The sequence below is a fragment of the Neomonachus schauinslandi genome, chromosome 5, assembly GCF_002201575.2.
Source record: "Neomonachus schauinslandi chromosome 5, ASM220157v2, whole genome shotgun sequence".
Taxonomy (NCBI): domain Eukaryota; kingdom Metazoa; phylum Chordata; class Mammalia; order Carnivora; family Phocidae; genus Neomonachus; species Neomonachus schauinslandi.
The window spans coordinates 132,271,781-132,295,337 of NC_058407.1; the positions used below are offsets into that span (position 1 = coordinate 132,271,781).

Sequence of the window (23,557 nt, forward strand, 5' to 3'; positions counted from 1 at the left end):
TCTTTCTTTCTTTCTTTCTTTCTTTCTTTCTTTCTTTCTTTCTTTCTCTCTCTCTCTCTCTCTCTCTCTCTCTCTCTCTTTCTTTCTTAGAGAGAGGCTGTATGCCCATGAGTGGGGGAGGGGAGGGGCAGAGGGAGAGGGAGAGAGAAAATCCCAAGCAGGCTCCACACCCAGTGTGGACCCAACATGGGGCTTAATCCTGCAACCCTGAGATCATGACCCAAGCCGAAATCAAGAGTCAGACACTTGGTGATTCTGGCAGTCATTCTTGGACATCCAAACCTAAGCCAGTGGCTGGGCAGTGTGGCAATCCAGGGACTGCTCTCTGGAGGAAAAGATGGGCAAGACCTGGGCAGCGGGGGTCAGGGCCCTAGTCCCCAAAGCTAGGGTTTCTAGGCAGAGACAGGCCAACCCACAGGGAGCAGGTAAGAAAGAAGGAGAAAACTGCCATTTGGGGGCCCATGGCCAGTCAAAGCTGACCCCAGATCCTGTCCAACCCAAAGAAGGCTCAGATTGCTGGAAAGCACAGATACTATTTGGGTAAATCAAACAAGAGTGGCTTATTTGAGGGATACAGAAGGAAACTGGCCCCACTTAGAACACCCAGCTTAAGATCATTAAGACATTACATTTTCCAGGATGGATGGGGATTCATGTTACAGAAGCCAGAATCCTCACTGTGACATGCAGAGCTGCAGAAGATGGTCCCATTTTCCAGAATCTGTCCCCCTCAGACCTAACACCAAGGTCTAATCTGGGTAGGTGACTGAGCTCACCTCATCCACTTGGGATTTGGACTGTTTACCGTACTTGCAGGTAGCTCAGTCATCAGACTTTCAGACCAGAACTCTCTGCTCCTGGTACATTCCAAAACTCAGACATGAGAGAGAACTTCACCAGGTGTCATTCCCAAAAGCCATTAGACCAGTTTATCCTGCAGAGCTACTGAGCACATATCTGTAGAAATGCCACAAAAATGAAATGAATGTACATGATCGGGCAGGTCCCAGGACATTGCTTTTAGCCAGGAAGTTTCATACTGAGGAAAATCATGGGCTCTAAGTCTTGCTCAAATCTTTCAGATTCTAATTAAAAGAAGAGGGACATTTTTAACATGGTTGTACAGGTTAGAGAAAACTTGAATCGTTCTAGCTCTGGCTCTTACCTTCTTTTGGTGACATTATTCTGATAAAAGGTATCACTTGGCATGCACTTTGTCACGTCCACAGTCTGCTGGGAGTGACTGGGGCCGGGGGGGGGGGGGGGCTGTCTCCCAAAAGGGTGTCCAGAATCCTCACAGATGACCTTGCCAAACTTCTCGCCTTCAATTTTTCCCCACGCTGCCTTCACTTGCTCAGAGAAAGGCAAAAATTCCTAATTCCAGAATCTCCTGCATTTCTCACATTCCTGTAGCAGGTAACATATTACAGCCGAAGCACCGAACACCCGCCACTCAGCAGGATTTATCCCTCTCCTGCCCTAGGCTCAACCAAGATTTCTGAGTTCCTGTGGCAGGGTACTTTAAAATCTCCCATCCCCTACCTTTCTATTATGCAGTATTTCATATATTTAAAACAGTGTAACATATAGGCACAACTAATATTCTGCCAGTCCTCATCAGTGTGGCCTTTCATCTGTGGCCAGTGGTCACCCCTCCCCCAGTCCCAAGTATTTCCAGCAGCTATTCTGATTGGTCAGCATCTGGGTGGCACTGCTTGTTAAATATAAGGGAGAGCACAAGCAGGGTGGGGGGTTTGGGGGGGAGACAGAGGGAGAAGCAGACTCTCCGCTGAGCAGGGAGCCTGATGCGGGACTTGATCCCAGGACCCCGGGATCCTGACCTGAGCCGAAGGCAGATGCTTAACCAACTGAGCCACCCAGGCACCCCTCAAAAGCATTTTTAACCGGTAAAACATTTGCACCACTAAAGATTCAGGAAGTATGAAAAGACCAAAAAAAAAAAAAAAAAAAAGGACAAAAAGGCATTCAGTAAAAAGTCTCTCCCAGTGCATCTCTCAGTGGCCTCATCTCCAGTGTTAATAGTCTCTTGCATCCTTTCAGAGATTTTATGTACAGACAAAATATTGTGTATAGGTACCATTTCTTCTTTTTTTACTGATGGTAGCATATAAAACATAGGGTTCTATTCCTTTTCTTCCTAACCTAACAGTGTATCTTGGAGATCTTTCCACTTCGGTGCACAAAGAGCTTTCTTCATCTACTGTAAAGAGCTGGGCGGTACTTCTTCGTAGGGTAGCTGTATTGTAATTTACTAAATTAGTCTCCTGCTGACCACATACAAGGTAATTTATAGGTACTGGCTATTATGACCAATAACTTTGTACATACTCACTCCGTAAATATACCAGTATATCTGTAAGGTAAATTCTTAGAAGTGAAATTGCTGGGGTAAAGGGCATGTGCATAATAAGCATCATTCTCTGAATGCTCTTTCTTGAACAGCTATTGTACGAGGCTCAGAGAACCCAATTGGGCAAGACAGATGTGCCCCCCGCTGCCACCGCTCAAAGTGCAAATGATGAGACACAGCCCTTACATCATCTCATCGTCTTTGGTAGAACCATGAGAGTGGCTGGCCGCACAGGGAGAGAACACAGAACTATGGGACCTGGCTGACTGGGTGGGGAGGGGAGGGAAGGCTTTCCTGAGAAAGTCATGTTCACGTTAGGAAGGATGGCAGGAGATGGGCTGGGGAGAGCAGTGGGCATGGTGAGTGGCCTGGGGGGTGTGGACCGAAGGCCAGAGTGGCCAGGGGGAAGAGTAGCTGGGGGGGGGGGGCGGTTGGGGGCAGGTCCAGCAGAGTATTGAAGACTTCTTGAGGATTTTAGTTTTTATTCTAAGAGCAGCGGGCAACCAGGAAGGAGTGAAGTCATCCAATGCGCATTTCTGAAGATGACTGGCTGTATTACAGAAATGGATTAAAGGCTTTCAGGGAGAACAGGCAGGGAGACCAATTCAAAGGTTATTGCTGCTTTCAGGCAAGAGAGTGCAGAGGCCAGGCTGGATGGGGCCAAAGAGATAGAGACGGTGAGAGACTGATGGGGAGTGAAGGGAAGGGAAAGGGGTTTCCACGGATGACTCCCCAGTCCCTAGCCATGCTGGTTGGTGAGCACTTAAGACAAGGCTCCTGGAAGGCTTCTAAATGATGAGAGCCCTTACTGAACATTTTCCACATGCTTAGAACCTGGGGTGTATCCTAAGGGGCCCCTCGGAAAGCCAGACCCTGGCTACAAAGGCACTGAGTGCCACCCATGTTGCCCTGGAGAACACCTCTGAACAACCTGAAATGTGTTCATCTGTCCTGTCTTATCTGCACCCCTGCAGGCATCACATGCCCTCCTCCCACATCGGTCGAACATGCAGACATCCGGGTCAAGAGTTACAACGTGAGCTCCAGGGAGCGGTACACATGTAACTCTGGCTTCAAGCGTAAAGCCGGGACATCCAGCCTGACCGAATGTGTGTTCAACAAGACCATGAACGTGGCCCAGTGGACAATTCCCAATCTCAAGTGCATCAGTAAGTAGCCATCCCTGCAAGTCTCTCCATCCCCCTTCCAGAGCAGAACTGTAGTGTGGGAAGCTGAATGAGCCCATCTCTGGGGGACAAGACGTTTGTGTTGAGGTCTGAGGCTAAATAAACCAGTGGGCCTCTAAACAACGCCCCTGGGAGTTGAAAATACATAGGCTTTAGGGTCACAGTTTTGGGTTCCTTGAGCAAGTGTCTTACCATCTTGGAAGTCTTTGTTCCTCATCTAGAAAATGAACCCGATGTCAATGGTGTGGGCTGTAGCAGTGTGCCGTGAAACCTGGTCAATGTTAGCTGCAGCCATCCCTCACTCTGTTGCATTTTGCTTTATTGCACTTTACAGATAATTATGTTCTTTACGAATTGAAGATTTGTGGCAATCCTGCTTCAAGAGAGTCTATTGACACCATTTTTCCAACAGTATTTGCTCACTTTGTATCTCTGTGTCGCATTTTAGTAATTCTCGCAGCATTTCAAACTTTCTCATATTGGTTATGGGAGCTGGGACCAGTGATCCTTGATATTACTACTGGAATTCTCTTGGGGCACCACAAACCGCACCCATGTAAGATGGTTAACTTAATCAATGGATGTTGTATATGTCTTCTGACCGCTCCATGGACTGGCCATTCCCCGTCTCTCTCCCTCTCCTTGGACCTCCCTACTCCCTGAAACAGAACAATATTGAAATTAGGCTAATTAACAGCCCTACGATAGCTTCTAAAGGTTCATGTGAAAGGAAGAATCACATCTTTCTCTTCAAGTCAAAACTAGGAATGATTAGGAATTAGTGAAAAAAAGCATGTCAAGTCAAGATAGGCCAAAAAATAGGCCTCTTGTGCCAAGTTATGAATGCAAAGGAAAAGTCCTTGAAGGAAACTAAAAGTGCTACTCCAGAGAACACACAAAAGGTAAGTAAACAAAACAGACTTATTGGTGATATGGAGAAAGTTTTAGGGGTCCAAATAGAAGGTCAAACCAGCCACAACACTCCCTTAAGCCAAAGCCTCATCCAGAGCAAGGCTCTCTCTTCAATTCCATGAAGGCTGAGAGAGGTGAAGAAGCTGCAGAAGAAATGCTTGAAGCGAGCACAGGTTGGTACATGTGCTTCAAGGAAAGAAGTCATCTCCATAACATAAGAGTGCAAAGTGAAGCAGCCAGTTATCCAGAAGATCTGGCTAAGATAATTAATGAAAGCTGCTACACTAAACAACAGATCCTCAACGCAGACAAAACAGCCTTAGTATGGAAGAGCCCATCTAGGACTTTCCCAGCTGGAGAGGAGAAGTCAATGCCTGGCTTCAAAGCTTCAAAGGACAGGCTGACTCTCTTTTTAGGGGCTAATGCAGCTGATGACTTTAAATTGAAGCCAGTGCTCACTGACAATTCTGAAAATCCCAGGAAACTTAAGAATGATGCTAAATCTATTCTGCCTGCGCTCTATAAAGGGAACAACAAAACCTGGATGACAGCACATCTGCTTACAGCATGGTTTACCGAATATTTTAAGCCCACTGTTGAGGCCTACTGCTCAAGAAGTTTCCTTTCAAAATATGACTACTCATTGACAATGCACCTGGTGACCCAAGAACTCTGATTGAGATGAAATGAAATTAATATTGTTTTCATGCCTGCTAAAAAAATATCCATTCTGCAGTCCCCGGATCAAGGAGTCATTTCCACTTTCAAGTCTTAGTATTTAAGGAATGCATCCCATAAGGCAATATCTACCACAGACAGTGATTTCTCTGATGGATCTGAGCAAAGTAAATTAAAAACCTTCTGGAAAGGAGTCACCATTCTAGATGCCATTAAGAACATTCATGATTCACAGGAAGAGGTCAAAATATACACATTCACAGGAGTTTTGGAGAAGTTGATTCCAGACCTCATGGACGACTTTGAGGGGCTCAAGACTTCAGTGGAGGAAGTCACTGCAGATGAGGTGGAAACAGCCAGAGAACCAGAATTAGAAGTGGAGCCTGAAGATGGGACTGAATTGCTGCGATCTCATGATCAAACTTGAACAGATGAGGAGTTGCTTCTTATGGATGGGCAAAGGAAGTGGTTTCTTGAGATGGAATCTACTCCTGGTTAAGATGACAACAAAGGATTTAGGATATTACAGAAACTCAGTTGATAAAGCAGAGGCAGGGTTTGAGAGGACTGACTCCAATTTTGAAAGAAGTTCTACTGTCGGTAAAATGCTATCAAACAGCACCACCTGCTATAGAGAAATCATTCGTGAAAGGAAGAGTCAGTCACTGGGGCAAACTTCATCAGTGTCTTATTTTAAGGAATTGCCACAGCCACCTCATCAGTCAGCAGCCATCAACATCGAGGCAAGACCCCCCACCAGCAAAGATTATGACTCACTGAAAGCTCAAATGATGGTTAGCATTTTTTAGCAGTATTTTTAAATTAAGGTATATGTATTGATTTTTTTTAGACACTATGCTATTGCCCACTTCATAGACTATAGTGTAGTGCAAACATAACTTTTCTATGCACTGAGAAACAAAAGATTCATTTGACTTGCTTTATTGCCACATTTACTTTATTGTGATGGTCTGGAACAGAACCCACAATATCTCTGACATATGCCTTTAAGATGATGGTAGCAAGAATTTGGCATGCTTCTTCCCAGAGAGCTTCCCAATTTCTCCCTAGAAGACAACCTGTAGGGAAATTATTAGGGTTCTTTGTTGTTACCCACCCAGAAGAATGGGGGCTACCCAAGGAGCAGAGACTCCCTTAGCATGTGAGGGATGGTTGTCAGAATCTATTTTTTTATGAACCATCCACAACTGGATAACTATGTCAGAAGCCAACAATCTTGGAGTGGAAGTCAATAGTGCTATTTCCAGGAATACTAAGGCCCTTACTCTAGAAAAATAAAGATTAACTCATGGTTTATTGCATATTTGGTACATGTCCAACTGCAAGCTAGAGACTTTCTCATATATGTGAAAATTCTCAACTCCTCTCTGGGGAAGTGGACAAAAGGGGTTGTTCTAGAGCAAACTCACTCTGCTGTAGGATTCCTTGAAGAGCCAGACTTTCTCATTGATTTTGTGCACCTGCCCCCTCCCCCTGCATGACATCATGCAGACATCAGAGGCAGGGCGAGGAAGAAGCCTTCTATTTATTGCAAAGGAATCGCTCAGCTGGGGGACATAGTGCCACATGGCATCAAGTGCGATTGAAGTGCTGAGCTAGCTGGGTGACGACAGGTATGAGCAATAACACTATGGCAAAGACACAGAGTAGACATCTTATTCTGTCCAGTGTGGGCACCTGCTGGTACCTGTAATCCAGGGGCAAAAATAAGGGCTTTCCAGCACAGGCAAAGTGACTGTTTCTTCAAAGTGCCAATTCCTTTGGGTGAATGAATCTAAGATGGGGAAGAGTTGTAGGCTCTGAACTGGTTGGTGGGGGGTGGGGGTAGAGAAAGCAAGGGGGAGAGACCTGGGATCATAGACTTTTAGAACCTAAAGACTGGAGGATCTTTAGGTTTCATGTAGCCCAAAGAATCCTCACCTTTTACCACTAACAACTCCCTCCATTACTTTTCCTAACCTCCTGTGCTTGGAATGCTTTTTTTTTTTTTTCCCTTACAAAACAACTGAATCTACTGATAATCATTTATTTTCCCATGTAAAAGACAGTATTATAAAACTGAGTTGATCTCATTGATATCATTCTAACTGAAAATAACAAGACATTTGATATGTGTGCAGTCTTTTTGAAAGGCTAGAAAAAGAGTTTGCCCTCTGTTTGCATTTGCCTGGGAATTGCAGATTGGGAAACATTGTTGCATATTTCTCGAGCTTCTGACCTATCCCGGGAAGCCAGATATCTCTATTTTAAATTTATATGGTTTTTTTTTTTTATTTCTATGTGGTTGTAAAGCACTCCAGGTTCCACCCTCAGGCTCATGAATGCCATGTGGTTATCCTCTCTCTAGGAGACCCCTCCCTGACTCACCTAAGGCCATCCTCCACAGAAGTGCCAGCAGGGGTGACCCCAGAGCCACAGAGCACCTCCCTTTCTGGAAAAGGTAGGGATGTTGGAAACTTTTTAAGGACTCCCATTCCCTGCGACCACACAGGTCCCCGTGAGCCCCTCAGATTCTTGGACCAACCGCTGGAGTTCCACGGCCAACTTAAACAACAGGACACACTTTTTATTAACATCAACATTATATTAGCTTCATTTTCTCTTTTAAATCATTTTCTCTTTTAAAACCTTGATAGCTAGGTTTCGGCTGCACATAATTAATGATGGTTCGAAACTCACTCTTACAATGCCAGATCAGACTTAGCTGTAGACGTGCTTCCTCATCAAAACTGGGGAGGATCTGCAGTTTTGCCTGCCTTGCATGTTAGCCCACCAACACGTCATGGGTGCCCGCGGAAAACAGGACGTTCCTGCTCCAGAGACCAAGGACGTTCTTCCTTCCATGGCATAGCAGGCAGCAGGACCCTCGGCATGTTTGCCTCAATTTCCTCATCCCTGTATCCCACAGGGGCAATGGGGAGGGGCCTCCAAGATGCCTGCACATCCAGCAGGCTGCTTCATAGCAGAGGAAGCCTGAGTTCAAGAAACTGGAGTCTTTTATAACCGGCTGACCATGTCTGTCCTTTGCTCCAGGGTGAGGCGCTGTCTGTACCTTCCAAGGCTATAGGAACATCTTTGGAAAGATAGTCCCAAGAGAGGGCTGCCGGTGCCTCTGCCGAGAAGACGTGCAGAAACATGAGGGACCCATGCAGAACTGTTCCCCCAACGGGGGGCTGCTGGGTACAGAAGCACTGCACAAAGCTGCCAACGTTACGCATTTCCAGGGTCTTAGCTAATCTTCTATCCCAATTTCCTCAGCACCGTCCTGATGTTAAGAAAATTTGAAACCATAGATGCTAATGTCTTGGGACAATGTGCCCTACATCCTAGGGAAGCCTTACTTTACACTTAACTCCTGATTTTTTTGTGTCCCGTTATCCAGTGTGGTGCTTCCCCACCCCCGTCTCCCCCTTCGTGCCCGGCACAGTCATCCTGCTGCGGTTGGCTGCACTGCTCCGGCTCGCCTCTCCTTGAGCACGGCTTCCAACCGTGGACACATGTGGGGACCTCCCTGGAACTCTGGCAGTCTGGGGAGCAGCCTGGGAATTAGGGTTCTAGAATCTCCCCAGGTGGTTCTTAGGGAGCCAAAGCTGAGTAGCAATGCCGAAGGGGGGATGGCGAGGCCAGAGGGAGGCTTCCTCCTAGTTAGTTAGGTAGTTTGTTGACTACAAACAGGAGGATATGGTTGAGAGCTGACTACATTTAAGTTTGGAGTAATTCCAAAACCCCTTTGACCCAAGTCACATCTGGTGCACCAACTGATGAGAATAATCAAGGCTGGTCTCTGCCAGCCTTGCCTTCGTGCACGGAACACTTGGTCAGGTGAAAGGCGTGGGAGTGTAATCTCCGACATGGGGTGACGTGGCCATGGGCACTTGGATGGAAATGCTTTGGGGGAGCTCTGTCTGCAGAGCGCCCGGAGTGCTGGCAGCCCGGATGGTGTGAGGTACGTGTGAGGTACTGATGGGGGACGAAGGGGCAGGAGGACGTCTCACAGCGTAAGCGGCTGGGACAGCAGCCCCACACGGCGTGGCCAGACAGCCAATGGTGCTGGGGTCACAGAGGCACTTGTACCATGCTTCACAGTTTGGGGGCAGCCATTTGCCAGGTTGATAGGGACAGTGAGGGCCTGGACACAAGGCGGGCTGCCCTCCCCTCGATCAGCGCAAAACCAGGACCCTTCCTTCAAATACGCTCTCTAGGATTCGGTCAGGCTGAACCTCAGGCTTCCCCCCCATTTCAGAAGTCATGTGCAAACACGTAAAAAATAAATGAAAATCCGCACCCCAGATGTCTTTGGCAAATACAGTTGCACTCGGTTTTTGAGAGCAGCCTCCCATAGCATCCGAGTCTACCCAAATCCGTGGCATCTTGAACTTTGCCCCATGATAAACAGCTGCAGAGCCTCTAGCATTCTCGAAAGTCCCGTGGCCATTCCAGATGGATGAACAGGTTACCCACCTAAGGGATTTTCCCAAAGAGCCATGGAGGAGTGTGCCAGGGGAGGGCTGGCCCGCGGTGGGCTTCACTAGAGCAAGCACCAAGTCCACTCTCTTCTGGAGCTGAGCAGAGACACGAGTCTAAATATTCATGTTCTCCATATCTTGCGCTTTCCTACAGAACCAGCTTTCACTTCCACGTCAGACACCACAGTGGCCACAAAGCCCGATATTGTGCCAGGCTCCAGGCCGATGCCATCAAAGCCTCCTGCTACAGGAACCACAGGGCCGATCAGTCAGGAACCCTCCCAAGCCCCACCTCAGACAACGGCAAAGGCCTTGGAACGCACTCCCTCTGCCTCACAGGAGACGCCAGGTTAGCACTGGCTTTGCATACTTTAGGAGAGGTCAGCAACCCGTGGGCTGCTTCTGGGGAGCGAGTGGAGACCTCGAGTGAGCCGACTGCACAGCATTATACCATCTGACCTGAAGTCCAGACAACTCAGTAACCCCCCGCTTGCTGCTCTGTGCCACAGCCTCCCTGCTCTGCCCTCTAACCTCTGTGCTCTGCCCTGCTTCAGCCCAGCTGGAAAAGAAAGTCCATCTCCTGGATGGGACAAGGCTCACCGTACAGACCTGCATGGCAGAGGCTTTGCCAATCTGAATAATATCTGCCTCCTCCCAATATGGGAGGACAGTGGAAGCCTTCTGCAATCTGGAGTCACAGTCTGTGGGATGGAAAAGCTCTTGGTAATCTGCATCTTCCGTAAAGGCATAGCTGATTCTTTGTGGCGTGTTTTTCTCTACTACAATACCATTGATTATGCTCCCCACCCGCCCCGTGCTGTACCTTTCATCCCCGTGACTTATTCATTCCATCACTGGAAGCCTGGACCTCCTGCTCCCCCTTCACCCGTTTTGCCCATCCCACCCCACCCCCCACCACACACACACTCCTCCCCTCTGGCTGTCATCAGTTTGTTCTCTGTGTTTATGGGTCTGTTTCTGCTTTTGTCTGTTCGTTCATTGGTTTCGTTTTTTAGATTCCACATCTAAGTGAAATCATATGGTATTTGTCTTTCTCTGTTTGACTTATTTCACTTAGTATAATACGCTCTATGTCCATCCATGGTTATTGAATGGCAAGATTTCATTCTTTTTTATGGCTGAGTAATACTGTGTATATATATACCACATTGTTATCCATTCATCTACTGATGGACACTTGGACTGCTTCCATATCTTGCCTACTGTAAATAATGCTGCAATAAACATAGGAGTGCACATATCTTTTCAAATTAGTGTTTTTGTTTTCTTTGGGTAAATACCTGGCAGAATTACTGAATCGTATAGATTTTTCCATTTTTAATTTTTTTGAGGAACCTCCATACTGTCTTCCACAGTGGCTGCACCAGCTTGCATTCCTACCAACAGTGTTTTCTCCACATCCTCCATAACAATTGATGTTTCTTGTCTTTTTGATACTAGCCATTCTCACAGGGGTAAGATAATGTGTCATTGCGGCTTCACATCTGCCTTTCCCTGATGATCAATGACGTTGAGCATCCTTTCGTGTGCCTGTTGGCCATCTGTGTGTCTTCTCTGAAAAAGTGTCTATCTGGTCCTCTGCCCATTTTTAATTGGACTATTTGCTTGTATGTGTGTGTTGAGTTGTATAAGTTCTTACACACTTTGGATATTAACCCTTATCAGATATGTCACTTGCAAATATCTTCTCCCATTTAGTAGGTTGTCTGTTTGTTTTGTTGATGTTTTCCTTTGCTGTGCAAACAGGGCATATTTGATTCTTAAGCGTGGCCCAGCATCTAAATAAATTACCCTTGTTCTCTGCTAAAGGGAATTTGGTTTTGCCAGCCATCAATCTCTCAAGGCTTTAGGATGGAAACCAAATTGTCCAAAATTCCTCCTGCTTAATGAGAAACTAGTGCCTTAACTGAGAAACAGCAATAACTGAGCTGCAATCTCTTCTCTGCAGGTACATATTCATACAATTCTGGAGTTGTGACTGGTAAGTATTTTTTTTTTTCTCTTGTCCTAGCAGTGTTTATGCCCAGAGGACCTCAGTCACAGGGGGTGGGACAGTCCTGGTTTATGTGCTGCCACAGCCTGGCCACCAGCAGCATCCCCTTCTCCGCTCAAGAGTGTCTCAGTTTAGATAGTAAGTTATAGGATCACCCTACTTATGGGATTCTAACATGACTGCTTATCTCACTATTGGTAGCTCCTCCCTGTCAGGCTACTGATGTGCGAACCAGAGAGCTGACGCGTCACAAAAGAGCCTCCTTCCCCTAAGCAGGGCTGGACTTGCATGCAGGACTTACCAGAACACCACACGTGTGTACTACTGTCATTGCAATGCTGTTATTCTGTCATAAACTGCATTCATCTTTCACAGGGTTTCAGCATGATGCCCTTCACAGCAAGGCTGCTCAAATGTCTCAATATAAGAGGCTTCTTTTTACAGAAGAAGCACACAACTTTAAAGCTAGGAGAGAAAGTGAATGACCCAGGGAATGTGAGGATGGGAGTGGAAAAGCGTTCGCAAGAATTAAAGAAAGAGAGGAAGGAAGGGGAGGAGAGAGGAAGAAGAGAGAAGGGAGAGAGAATTGCAATCATAAGAAAGAATCTAAGACTTTTGTCTGACAAGTTTTCAAGAAGCAAAAAACAACAACAACAACAAAAAAAACCACCGTAACTTTGTAAGACAAAAATTATTTCTATTTTCCATTTACAAGTTTTTCTACTGGAGAATGACTCATTTTTGTGGCTATATTTTATCTGCATCAGGTGTCCTCTAGGGGCACCCAGGTGGCTCAGCTGGTTAAGTATCAGACTCTTTCAGCTCAGGTCGTGATCTCAGGGCATGAGATTGAGCCCCACGTCACCCCGCATCACCCTACATTGGCTCCATGCTCAGTGGGGCATCTGCTTCTCTCCCTCTCCCTCTGATCCTCCTCCTACTCCCACTCTCTTCTCTCTCTCTCAGATAAATAAGTAAGTAAATAAATAAAATCTTTTTTTTAAAGTGTCATCCAGAAAAAAAAAGTGAGGGGTGCCTGGGTAGCTCAGTCAGTTAAGCACCCAACTCCTTCAGCTCAGGTCATGATTGTGGGATGGAGCCCCTCTCTCCCTCTCCCTCTGCACCGCATCCTCCCCCACACAGGTTCATGTGCAAGTACTCTCTCTTAAAAAAAAAAAGGCCAACCAAGTGGGTTTGGTCATTTCAGCAGCTAGTTGATTAGAATGGTTTTTAAAATGATCAAAATGTATATGCAAAGGCAAGACAATTAAAAAAAAAAAGCCCATCTGGAGAGTATTTTCATGCAGAAACTGTGGGATTAATGACAAGGACACTGAAACAAAAATATGTTTATCACTTAAGAGGCAACCAGTAAATAAAGTAGCTAACCTAATTTTTCTCCTTATGTCACATATTACATTAACCTTTCTACAAAGTTTTACATTTTTTATTCATTTTTTTGAATTGGTAATATTTGCACAGGGTTTAAAAATTACAAATTACAAAAAGATATAGAGCAAAAAGCCCCATCTCAGACTGAAAATCCCCTTGCAGGAAGAAAGCAACTCCTGCTACCAGATTTCTGTGTGTCCTTTCAGAGAGTCACCCTGTAAATAGCTCACAGAGGATATATGATGCTAAACAGGTATTGTATTTTCACTGTTTTGCACCTTGTTCATTTTCACCTAATGGTATCTCTTGGAAATCCTTCCATATCAATACATTAAAACCACCTCGTTCTTTAAAACAGCTACAAAAAATCCTACCATATGGATTTGCCAGAATTTATGTAGCCAACCCCCTATTTGGGCATGTGACTGTTTACACTCTTTGACTATGTTACAAACAGTGATTAATTGGAAAACCTATCATTTTGCTGTGGACAAGTATATCTGTAGGAAAAAATCCTATATATAAAATTTGAGGGTCCATGTTTTCTAAGTAGATTTTCAAACAACTACTTTATTATGGGATATCATCTTACATTTTTCCAGCTCATGATTTTCACTAGATTAAAATATCAGAAAGTCTCTCCCCAATTCTGAAGTATAATGTAATACACATTAACTGAACACCTGCAATAGGCAAAAATAGCTCCGTGTAAGAAACTGCGGAAATACAGAGATTAAAAAACAAAAACAAAAAACTTTAAATCTTTCCTGTTATGTGAGTAAGATTTCCTTCTTCCGGGGGGGCTTCAAGATAAACATGTTAGCACCTAACTTACAAGACAGATCAAGTAATTGTTAGCAAAGAAATAAAAAATAAAGATGAGTTCTATTTCATTAGGTGTTATTTAAGTTTTATTGGCCAAGAAGGTGTAAACTGAAATTAAAATCATGCTAGTTTTCTAAAAACATTTAATGATGGTGCCTGCCAAGTCTGTCATATACAGTCCCAGCTACCTGAGACCCAAAAGTTTGGCCCTGTCAGGTACAAACGGCAGAGATACCAGCTGGCTCCTTGGGCATCCGTAGGTGTTGCCATTTCTGCATGAATAAGCAATCGGTTGACCATGTTTGTAGGCAAATATAGATGCTTTACCATAATAATCACTCAGCAAATGTTAATTAACTTAATATTTTCATCAGCCCATTGATAACCACCAATATCACAATTTTTGAAGTTACATAAATGATTATCACAACTTATAAAAGTTGCTTTCTTCAGTTCAAAAGAAAATGGTAAATAGTAGATGCTCAATAAATAGTGAGCGAGCAAATGAATATGTTAATTTGAGGACTTTAACATTTTAATAAATGTTTAGGAAGTGCGATTCTTCATTTCATTGTCTTAAGTATCTACAGGCTCACTTGGCAGGCTTTTTTTACTTTAAGATTTTATTTATTTATTTTAGAGAGAGAGAGCACAAGCAGGGGGAGGGACAGACGGGAGAGAATCCCAAGCAGACTCTGTGCTGAGTGCAGAGCCCCATACAGGGCTCAATCTCATGACCCTGAGATCACAACCTGAACTGAAACTAAGAGTCAGATGCTTAACCAACTGAGCCACCCAGGCGCCCCTTGGCAGCCCTTTTAAGCAATAATTTCATTCAGCTATTTCAATATCCCGTATCTGATCTTTGACTAGGCTATTCCTGAGGACTCCTGATTGTAAAGTAAAAAGCCAGAATGTCACCTATGACAGTATTTACATTGCCATGTTCATTTAAGACACAAGGAGGGAAGAGTTAATTCTTCAGACTGTGTTATACTTCTCATCTTTCATATCTGAAATCGATTTGCTGCAGTTGATATGCTCAGCCTTTAATAGGAGCTAGCTCTATATTATATCATTCCTTTGTTTATTCAATATAGATTGAGTTCTAACTCTGTGCCGGGTTGGTCCTCAGTTGCAATGAAATGCAGATTTCTCATTGAGAAGCAAATGGCACGTCTTCGAATGTCCTTTAACTTATGGACTGTGAATGGTTTCATTCAATCAGTTAGGTATTTATTGAGTACCTACTCTGAGCCCAACACTTACTGTGTGCTTAGTGCAGTAAGAGACAGAAGAGAAACACTGCCCGGGAATAATGATAGTCTTACTTCAAAACGGCCTTCATCAGATGCAGGCACACCAGCACTCAGAGACAGCACTTCCTGGCTGATCTAGTTTGCAGGTACTGCTAAGGAATGGTGCCTTCCCCCCACCCTGTTCTCAGAGGACCTTTTCATCATCCACATTGAACAATGGCCACTGGTTGCCTCGGCCACCTTCTTCGCTTTAGACCCAACACGCACTGCGGGTTGAAGTCAAGCCAGGGAGCTACTGGCCTTTCTCGGCCTCCTGAGCAATAATCCATCCCCACCCCCCACCCCCGCCCCTGACTCAAATCCTCTTCTGTTCTCCTCTGGCTCACCAAACCTCTCTCTCTTCCTTTTTCTACAACCCATGCATACCCTAGGAAACACAAAACTGTGGGGGAACTTGCCAGTTGATTTGTTTACCTAGCATCTTTGTGATTTTGGTTTCAATTTTTTTTACCCAGTTTGCCTGGATATAATGGAGGAAGAGGCCAAGGGTATGAGTTTGTCCCTGGATTCAAAGTGCTCTGTCACATCATTGGCTCAGGGGCCTCTTCTCTCTCTGGAACTGGGAGTCTGCAGGCGTGATTCTCATTCAGAAGAAAAAGGAAGAGGCATTATGAAAGCAAAATTACAGCTGACATCAACTGGCCTTTTCCAGTAAATCCCTCTGCAGATAGTAAATGCATGACAACCTGATTAGTCAATGGAAGAAATAGTTTACCCTAGGGCACACCGTCTCTTAGGAAGTATTTCTGGTTTTTAGTCATAATGATTAATGTTAAGTCTGAAAATTCAAAACATTTTTCACTAATTTGCCATGCTTCCTTGTTATTTCCTTTGGGACTTTTCTATTCTCGTTTGTATTTACTTAGGCACAGGTAGTTTTGTTTTGACAACTTTACCGTTTCTTCTTTTTTTTTTTTTTTAAAGATTTTATTTATTTATTTGAGAGAGAGAGAATGAGAGAGAGCACATGAGAGGGGGGAGGGTCAGAGGGAGAAGCAGACTCCCTGCCGAGCAGGGAGCCCGATGCGGGACTCGATCCAGGGACTCCAGGATCATGACCTGAGCCGAAGGCAGTCGCTTAACCAACTGAGCCACCCAGGCGCCCGCTTTACCGTTTCTTCTGATGACAGTACCATTTCAAAAATATCAGGGAAAAAGCAAACTTTTTAAAAAAGAAAATAAAGAAAATAAAATAAAGTAAACCATTACTTAGTACTTTGGTATCTATTCTTCAAGGCTGTCCTGGGCCTATGGACACACGCATGGCTTACTGGAGATTATTTTTTGGTTCATTTTGATCTCAGCCAGTTTTTTTTCACCTAAGTAATTGGAGGCATCTTTCTGTGTTAATACAGATTCATTTCATAATTTTTAAAAGTTGGATGGTAGTCCAATGTATGGGTATACCACAGCTTAATTAATTTTCCATTACTAAGAGATTGAGATTAACATTTTAAAAATTGTTTTAAATAATACTTCAGTGAATGCTCCTGGATGTATTTGCCCATTTCCTTGGAATAAATTCCTAGAAGTGGGACTAGAGAGTCAACGGTGTGGTCTTCTCTAAAGCTGTTGTTCCATGTTGCCGAATGCCCTTGAGAAAAACTGTACTCCGTACCCGGCGGAGAATCTGAGTGTTTCCCCACATCCTTGTATTTCTCTGTTTTTCGATAGAGTTGTATTTTGAAGGCAAAGATAGGAGATGTATCCTGTACACAAGGTCGTGTGCTGGTTGTATAGGCCCAGGTCCAAACAGCCAAACAGTCTAGGAGATGTGACTCGTGGTCCACAGTCAGACCACTGGCCCCCCAGATGTTCAGGGTTGTCATCCTTCATGTAGGGTAGGTGGGTGATTTTTGCAGGGAGATTTCACAACATGGAGGCAAACTGACCAACTCTGCCTGGAGCTTATTATTGATGCAAGTGTTTTTAAAATAGTTAGGTTCACCGTGCCCTTGGGCTAAGCCCTCTGGCTTCCACATGGAGATCCCACTCTTCCTATCCTGTCTAATAAATCTTAAATGCCCTACAGTTGCTGGCCTCCTACCTCCAAGTGCCCCCACCACTCCAGGCTGTTCCTTTCAACTCAGCCCAAACAGGATCTTTCCCTTCTCCTAAGCCATGGCCTTACTCTCCTCTTATCCGTAACACCTTTTACAACACCTCCTTTCTCTCCTTACCACTCTTCCTCCGCCATAAAAAGCTGCTAGTAAAAACACAATAATGATGGGGGTGCCTGGGTGGCTCAGTCAGTTAAGCATCCAACTCGATCTCAGCTCAGGTCTTGATCTCAGGGTCGTGAGTTCAAGCCCCGCATTGGGATCCATGCCCAGCGTGGAGCCTATTTAAAAAAAAAAAAAAAGATGAAATTGGAAGAAGCATGGCACTGCATGCTATTGTTTCTAAATGGGGATTCTGTGAAGTTGAAGAAAAGGGGGAGGTGGTCCCAAGGACAACTATTTTCTGACTTTGGATTGAGCAGCAGACCAGCCTTCCCATCTTGTGAACTCTGAGGCCTTTACTTTCTCCTCTCGTCTCATCACCATGTCACCCTGACCAGGAAGGATGGATTAGGAGCTGGGGATGTGGGACGACGTGAAAGGGGATGGTTTGAACTGGTGGTATTGGTGGGAAAAGAATGCACTTTCTGCCCAGAAGTAGAGCAGATTGGGCTGTGTGGACCTCCAGAAATGTCAGTAACAGCTGGGGCTGGGAAGGCATTTGGATCTCTCTGCAGGATTGTCAATTATAAAGAGTTTTTGGATTCTTAGACATGGACCTGCTGCCAGGACTCTCCGCAGGACAGCTCTGTTCTGTTCTCTTGCAGTGGCGATCTTCACACCTGTCGCTGTGCTCGGGGTAGTATGTGCGGTGCTTCTTCTGGTCTGTTACCGAAAATCCAGGTGAGAAGCGCGAGGGAATCACAGAGGACGGGATTCTTCCTTCCCTCCCAGAAAAGAGCTGCATCATTATGTTTCCGCTGCCCCCTCAAAGCAAGACCCCCTTTCCTGGCTACTGAGGTGGGCTCTCACGCCCGCTCACTCCTGTACCGGCCAATGGAGAGCTGGCCCTGGGAGGCCCCCCACAGGCCACCAGTAGGAGACACGGCAGCCAGAACCTAACTGGTGACAAGGGGCCGCTCTACCACAAGGAAAGAAAAGAATGAACGAAGTTTTCTTTCCTTTTCAGAAGGAAAGAACCTACCCAATAACCAATTTGATGGATATGCAATTGCTGTGATACAGTCATGAATATATTTCCTTGAATGTTCTCATTAAATATAGGGATATTTTCTTATTTATGTGCTCATTCATGTAGGCCTGACTTTTGTATTTCTAATCATTGAAATTCTTATTTCAGCATTGGGTGACGAGAAGACTGTTTCTGCCACTTGCCAAAATTTCAGTTTTTATTTATTTTTCTAAACTTGAGGCATTTTTATAATTTTCATTAAAGCCTCAAATGGCATATTCGCCTTAATTTCACACTTGTATCAATTAGAACCTAGTAACCAGCATTCCATGTTGATATGGCTGTTCTGGATCCTTCCTCAGCAACATACAATGAACAGGAGAAATCAGATTTGTTGAAACAAAACTTTTGGCTGCTAATCATAAAGAATTCTTTTCTAAATATATCAGTATAAGGACGATACCATCCTTTGAGCTTCACTTTGGCAAAATGAATGTTCCATGAAATGCTACTGTGAAGCCGAAATGAAAAAGTCATCTAAAAATTCACATCCATCTTTGAAAGCTGTTAATACCATCCCAACCAAAAGAAATGCCATAAACCTCATAGATCGTTTAGAAAGAGCACGCTAAGGTTGATGTGTGACTCGAAAATCTGTCAAAACAATCCCCAAAATGCTAAAATGTTGGCAAAATAAAAAATGACTTTTAAGAGGACTTTCAAAGTGTTGTTATAACTAAATTTCCACATGACATGTTGTATTTGGAGTTACGTTCTTAAAAAAGTATAATGACTATCATTGACTTAAAAAATGTGCAATTTTTTAAGACATTAAAAATAGGATCTTACAAGAATTTGTAAATTTGGTATATATGGCTAATAAATATGCCGATAAGATGAAAATATCAATATTCACTGACTATAGTAGAGAAATATTGATAAATATAACTGTAAGAACTGATAAACCTGAAAAGCATAACTACTTGGTCATTTGGTGAATCAATTCTTTGCTGTAAACTTATTTTTTACAGATGGGTTATTAGGTAGATTGGTCATTCAACAAACTGGCTTTCAGCAAATTATTTTCAGTACATTGGCCTAGAGTCCTGATTTATAGTTTAGCTCTCACTCCAAGGAGCTCAAAGTGCTTATGTACTTGATAATTGAAGTGTGGCTGACATACAATATCCTATTAGTTTCAGGTGTGCAGCATACTGATTCGGCATTTTTATGCATTATGAAATGATCCCCATGACAAGGCTAGTTACTACCTGATGCCATACAAAGTTATTACACTATGATCGACCATATTCCCTGTGCTGTACATTATATCCCCGTGACTTATTCTGTAACTGGAAGTTTGTACCTCTGAATCCCCTATTTCACCTGCCCCCAGCCCCTCCCCTCTAGCAATCACCAGTTTGTTCTCTGTGTCCACAAGTTTGTTGGTTTTGTTTGTTCATTTTTGTTTTTTAGATCCCACAAATGAGTGAGATCATATGGTGTTTGTCTTTCTCTGACTTATTTCACTTAGCACTATAGCCTCTAGGTCCATGCATGTTGTTGCAAATAGCAAGATCTCATTATTTTTTATGGCTGAGTAATATTCTAGTGTGTGTGTGTGTGTGTGTGTGTATACACACACACACATCTTCTTTATTCATTCATCTATCAATGAACACTTGGGTTGCTTCCATATCTTGGCTGGTGTAAATAATACTGCAGTGAACATGGGGTGCAGCTATCTCTTCAAATTGGTGCTTTTGCTTTCTTTGGATTCAAAGTGTTTACTTTGAAATGTCCTAAAGAGTTGCCTATCCTCAAGAGGTAGATGACATAATCCATGGAAAAATTGCTGGCCCAGATACTCAGGGCCAAAAAACACAGGTCCTTCAATGACTGGGAAACATGTGGAATAAGATGTTCTGCCTCCCCCACGCTTGGTTACTCAGGAACTGGTTAATATATTTGTTTCTTTAAACACATACCAAGTACCAAGAACTGTTTTAAAAGCTTTCTGAATATTACATCACTTTTATCAAGATGATCATGTCTGGCTTTGCCAGGCTCCCAGTTACTCTCTCCTTCTTGTGCCTGCCATCTGAACTACTGCTTTTTAGCAGAGAATTGGAAAAGAGGGGGTAAGCTGCTCCAGCAGCACTGGTCAATCTTTGGTGGACGAGCAGCTTAAAATACCAAAGTAAGATTTCAATACCAGCCGTGAATGGAGGTAAGCTAGGTTTTCCCCATCTGAGTGTTCAACAGGAACTATCTGTTCACTCAAGCTGAGGGCGACCCGCTCCTCTTTTCAAAACCTGTGACTGATCTGCTTTACAGGCAAACTTCGCAGACACCCAGTGTTGAAATGGAAAGCATGGAAGAGATGCCAATGACTAGGGGAACCAGCAGCAGAGAGGAGGATGCAGAAAACTACCCACACGACCTGGGACACTCAGGGGGAGACAGGGCAGCAGAGACTTGAGCAAAGGCGCCAACCCTGCCCTAGCCGAAGAGGACCTGGAAACGACTCAAGGAGCTGGGCACCAGGAAACAGCCCATCAGGATGATAAAACAAACGTCTTGGCATCATTTTATCAACAGCACCCAGCCAAGACACCTCCTAGGCTCTGCAGTCTCAGGATGGATGCTCGGGACCCGTCCTGCCCTGCCCGGCCTCAGGTGTAGGGCTGCCTTCCCCAGATCCCAGCAGTTGAAGCTTTCCTGGGAGCGGCTGAAGGCCTTGGCTTTCCTTTTATTTCATTGTGACATTTATTTGGGATAGCTTAGCAGCTTGACTATTCCACCCCTCATCCTGACTTGCAGTTTACAGAGAAAAGAAATACACCTGAGACTCTAAGATAATTCTGAGTCTCCTGCTGGCTTAAGAGATGTCTACAAGGATGACAACAGTGTTGCAGCTCCAAATGCTGTCCCTCTACTGAGGTGCTCTGCAGGCACTGAAAGGGAGCAAAGAGGTATCGTGCCCCATCAATCCACTTAAGGATTCACAAAGAAGGAAACTGAACTCAGTGACATTTTCCATGTATATGCATTTCTATTTATACTCCCTATTATATCTACATATTTTATATAACTGTTATTTTGAAATTGTGCCTTGTATAAACAAAATGTCTATTTTCAATATAAAAAAAAAATGCACTGAAAGAATCACTGAGAAGAAATGTGCCATGAATAAAAAAGAGGAGTAAGAGTGGGAATGCAGAGTCCCAAACAGTTGAGCTTGGCTTTTCTTTCTAAAAGGAGAAAAAAAAAAAAAAAAAAAACACCTTGCCTAAAGCTAGATTAGATCACAGTTTTGGACTCTCTAACAAGATTTCCATGAGTGAAGCAGTAAGTGGCAGGTTATGGCCCAGGTGTGCCTGGCACACCCACTGTCTCTTTCCCTGCACTGCTCGCTCTTTTTTTTTTTTTAAATAACATTTATTTCTAAAATCAGGGGCCTCATCCACCTCCTCATTTTATGGAGGAGAAAACTGAGGTCTATAGAAGTTGACTTGCCCAAGGTCACATGGCTCAATTAATGCCGGCTTGGGCTGGGCAATGTTTAGGGAGGGCGATGGGGTAGGAGAGGAGGATCCCCAACTAGAACTCAGCCATTGATGGCCTCTCACACAGCCAGGGGTAGTCAGGCCGCCATCACAAGCATTTGGAAAGTGGGACACAGACTCAGCGACCATCCACATGTCACCAGCAGCTTGCCAAGGGCCATTCCTTGCTAACTTCCTCGCGTCATCAAATTAGATGGTTTCATCAAAAGCGAAGGAAGGGTAGGACTTTCCAGTGGCTGGTGTTGGGGTTTTAGAGCCATGCTGTTTTCACTCCCTGCAAATTCTCTTTCCCAATGAGAGGAAACTCATCGCTAACACATGAGCGGAGCCATTGTATTTGCTGGGCTTACTCACTTGATTATCCTGAATCTGCCTGATTATCTAAATGTTTTGCTTCTCGCTTCAGCTGTTTGCCCCTCTGTTTCTAGAGTTTACCATTAACTGGATCCATTTTGTTCTTTATAAGTTTTAAGAGTTTGACCCTTGTGATTTCAAAAACTAATTTGACAGAAGACACAAGTCGGCATAAAAAAAATTGACAGCCGTTCAGTAGAACCAGAATTTTGAAAGGTTTCTACTGGGTGTAAAAGAGTTAAGTCAAAGGGCTATTTCACAGCTTTGTGGTTCCATTTTACCATCATCTTTGGAAAACTAATATGACAACCTCCGGGGGGCCCATTTCAGAGCTGTAGAATCACCTGGCTCTGGTCCATCACAGAATAAGTCTGTGATCTATCAGGCACCAACCAAGTTCAAACTGGGGAAATCACACGACAAAAATTAGATCTAGCAAAGTAGATCGAGCAAGCATGGTGGGGTGGAGTTGAAGTCTGGAAGGACCCAGGCAGGTGGGGTGGGGGTGGATAAATAAATCAAGTGTTTGTTTTAAAGAAGCAAAGGGGTAAAATGAATTCTCTTAGTAGGTGGTGCAGTCCTAGGGACATGTCTAAGTAAACCTCTATGATGCGAAGACCTATCACGGCCCCAGAATTTACCCACTGAGCAGTGATGAACATCTTGAAATTAAGAACTATTTTCATCTTTGAATTTTCAGGGACTGCTGAAGTGCCCGGAAGTGATTAAGAGACTCTGGACAAGTAAAATAAAAGATTCTTAACCAAAAGACAGCAAATTTCTCTGACATAAGGTAGCCTGTTCTCAGGCACGGCTCTAAAGGAGGTGATGTTTGGGGGCACTCAGCTACTTGTCTTTCTGCATCCGGTCTCCCCATCCTGCCTTGACAACTCCAAGCACTGCCTCGGGGTCTGGCCCATTTTACATGAGAGTAGTACTTGCTGATGCCCAGAGGGTTTGTTTGGGGAGGACACGTGGGACCTGGAAGTGAGGAGGAGTGCGGGAGAGCAATGATAAGCTACAGTGGGAGGGCGGGTGTGAGTTCTACCAGCAAGTGAGTAGTACGTAGGGGTGTGAGGTGCACCTCTTCTGCTGCATCACGGCCCCTTCCTAGTCCCTCCCGCCTCCCCCTATCAGGAGGCTGCATGCCAGGGTCCTCCGGAATCACCACTTTCCCCTACCCTACCTGAAAGCCTCTGATTCCTTCACCCTGGGAAGTGTCCTGCCGATTGAGCTGGTAAGATGCTGCTTGCTCTA

General features: G+C 44.4%; 1 protein-coding gene across 1 annotated transcript in view; it reads left to right on the forward strand.

Moving 5' to 3' along the window:
• IL15RA (interleukin 15 receptor subunit alpha) overlaps window positions 1-20,883 on the forward strand; it is a 23,180-nt gene extending 2,297 nt beyond the window's left edge. Inside the window, 7 exon segments of the mRNA XM_044915244.1 lie at window positions 2,464-2,575; window positions 3,346-3,540; window positions 7,517-7,609; window positions 9,790-9,984; window positions 11,605-11,637; window positions 18,013-18,088; window positions 20,715-20,883. Of these exon segments, the coding sequence (XP_044771179.1) occupies window positions 2,464-2,575; window positions 3,346-3,540; window positions 7,517-7,609; window positions 9,790-9,984; window positions 11,605-11,637; window positions 18,013-18,088; window positions 20,715-20,883 (873 nt within the window).
• The last annotated feature ends 2,674 nt before the right edge of the window (window positions 20,884-23,557 follow it).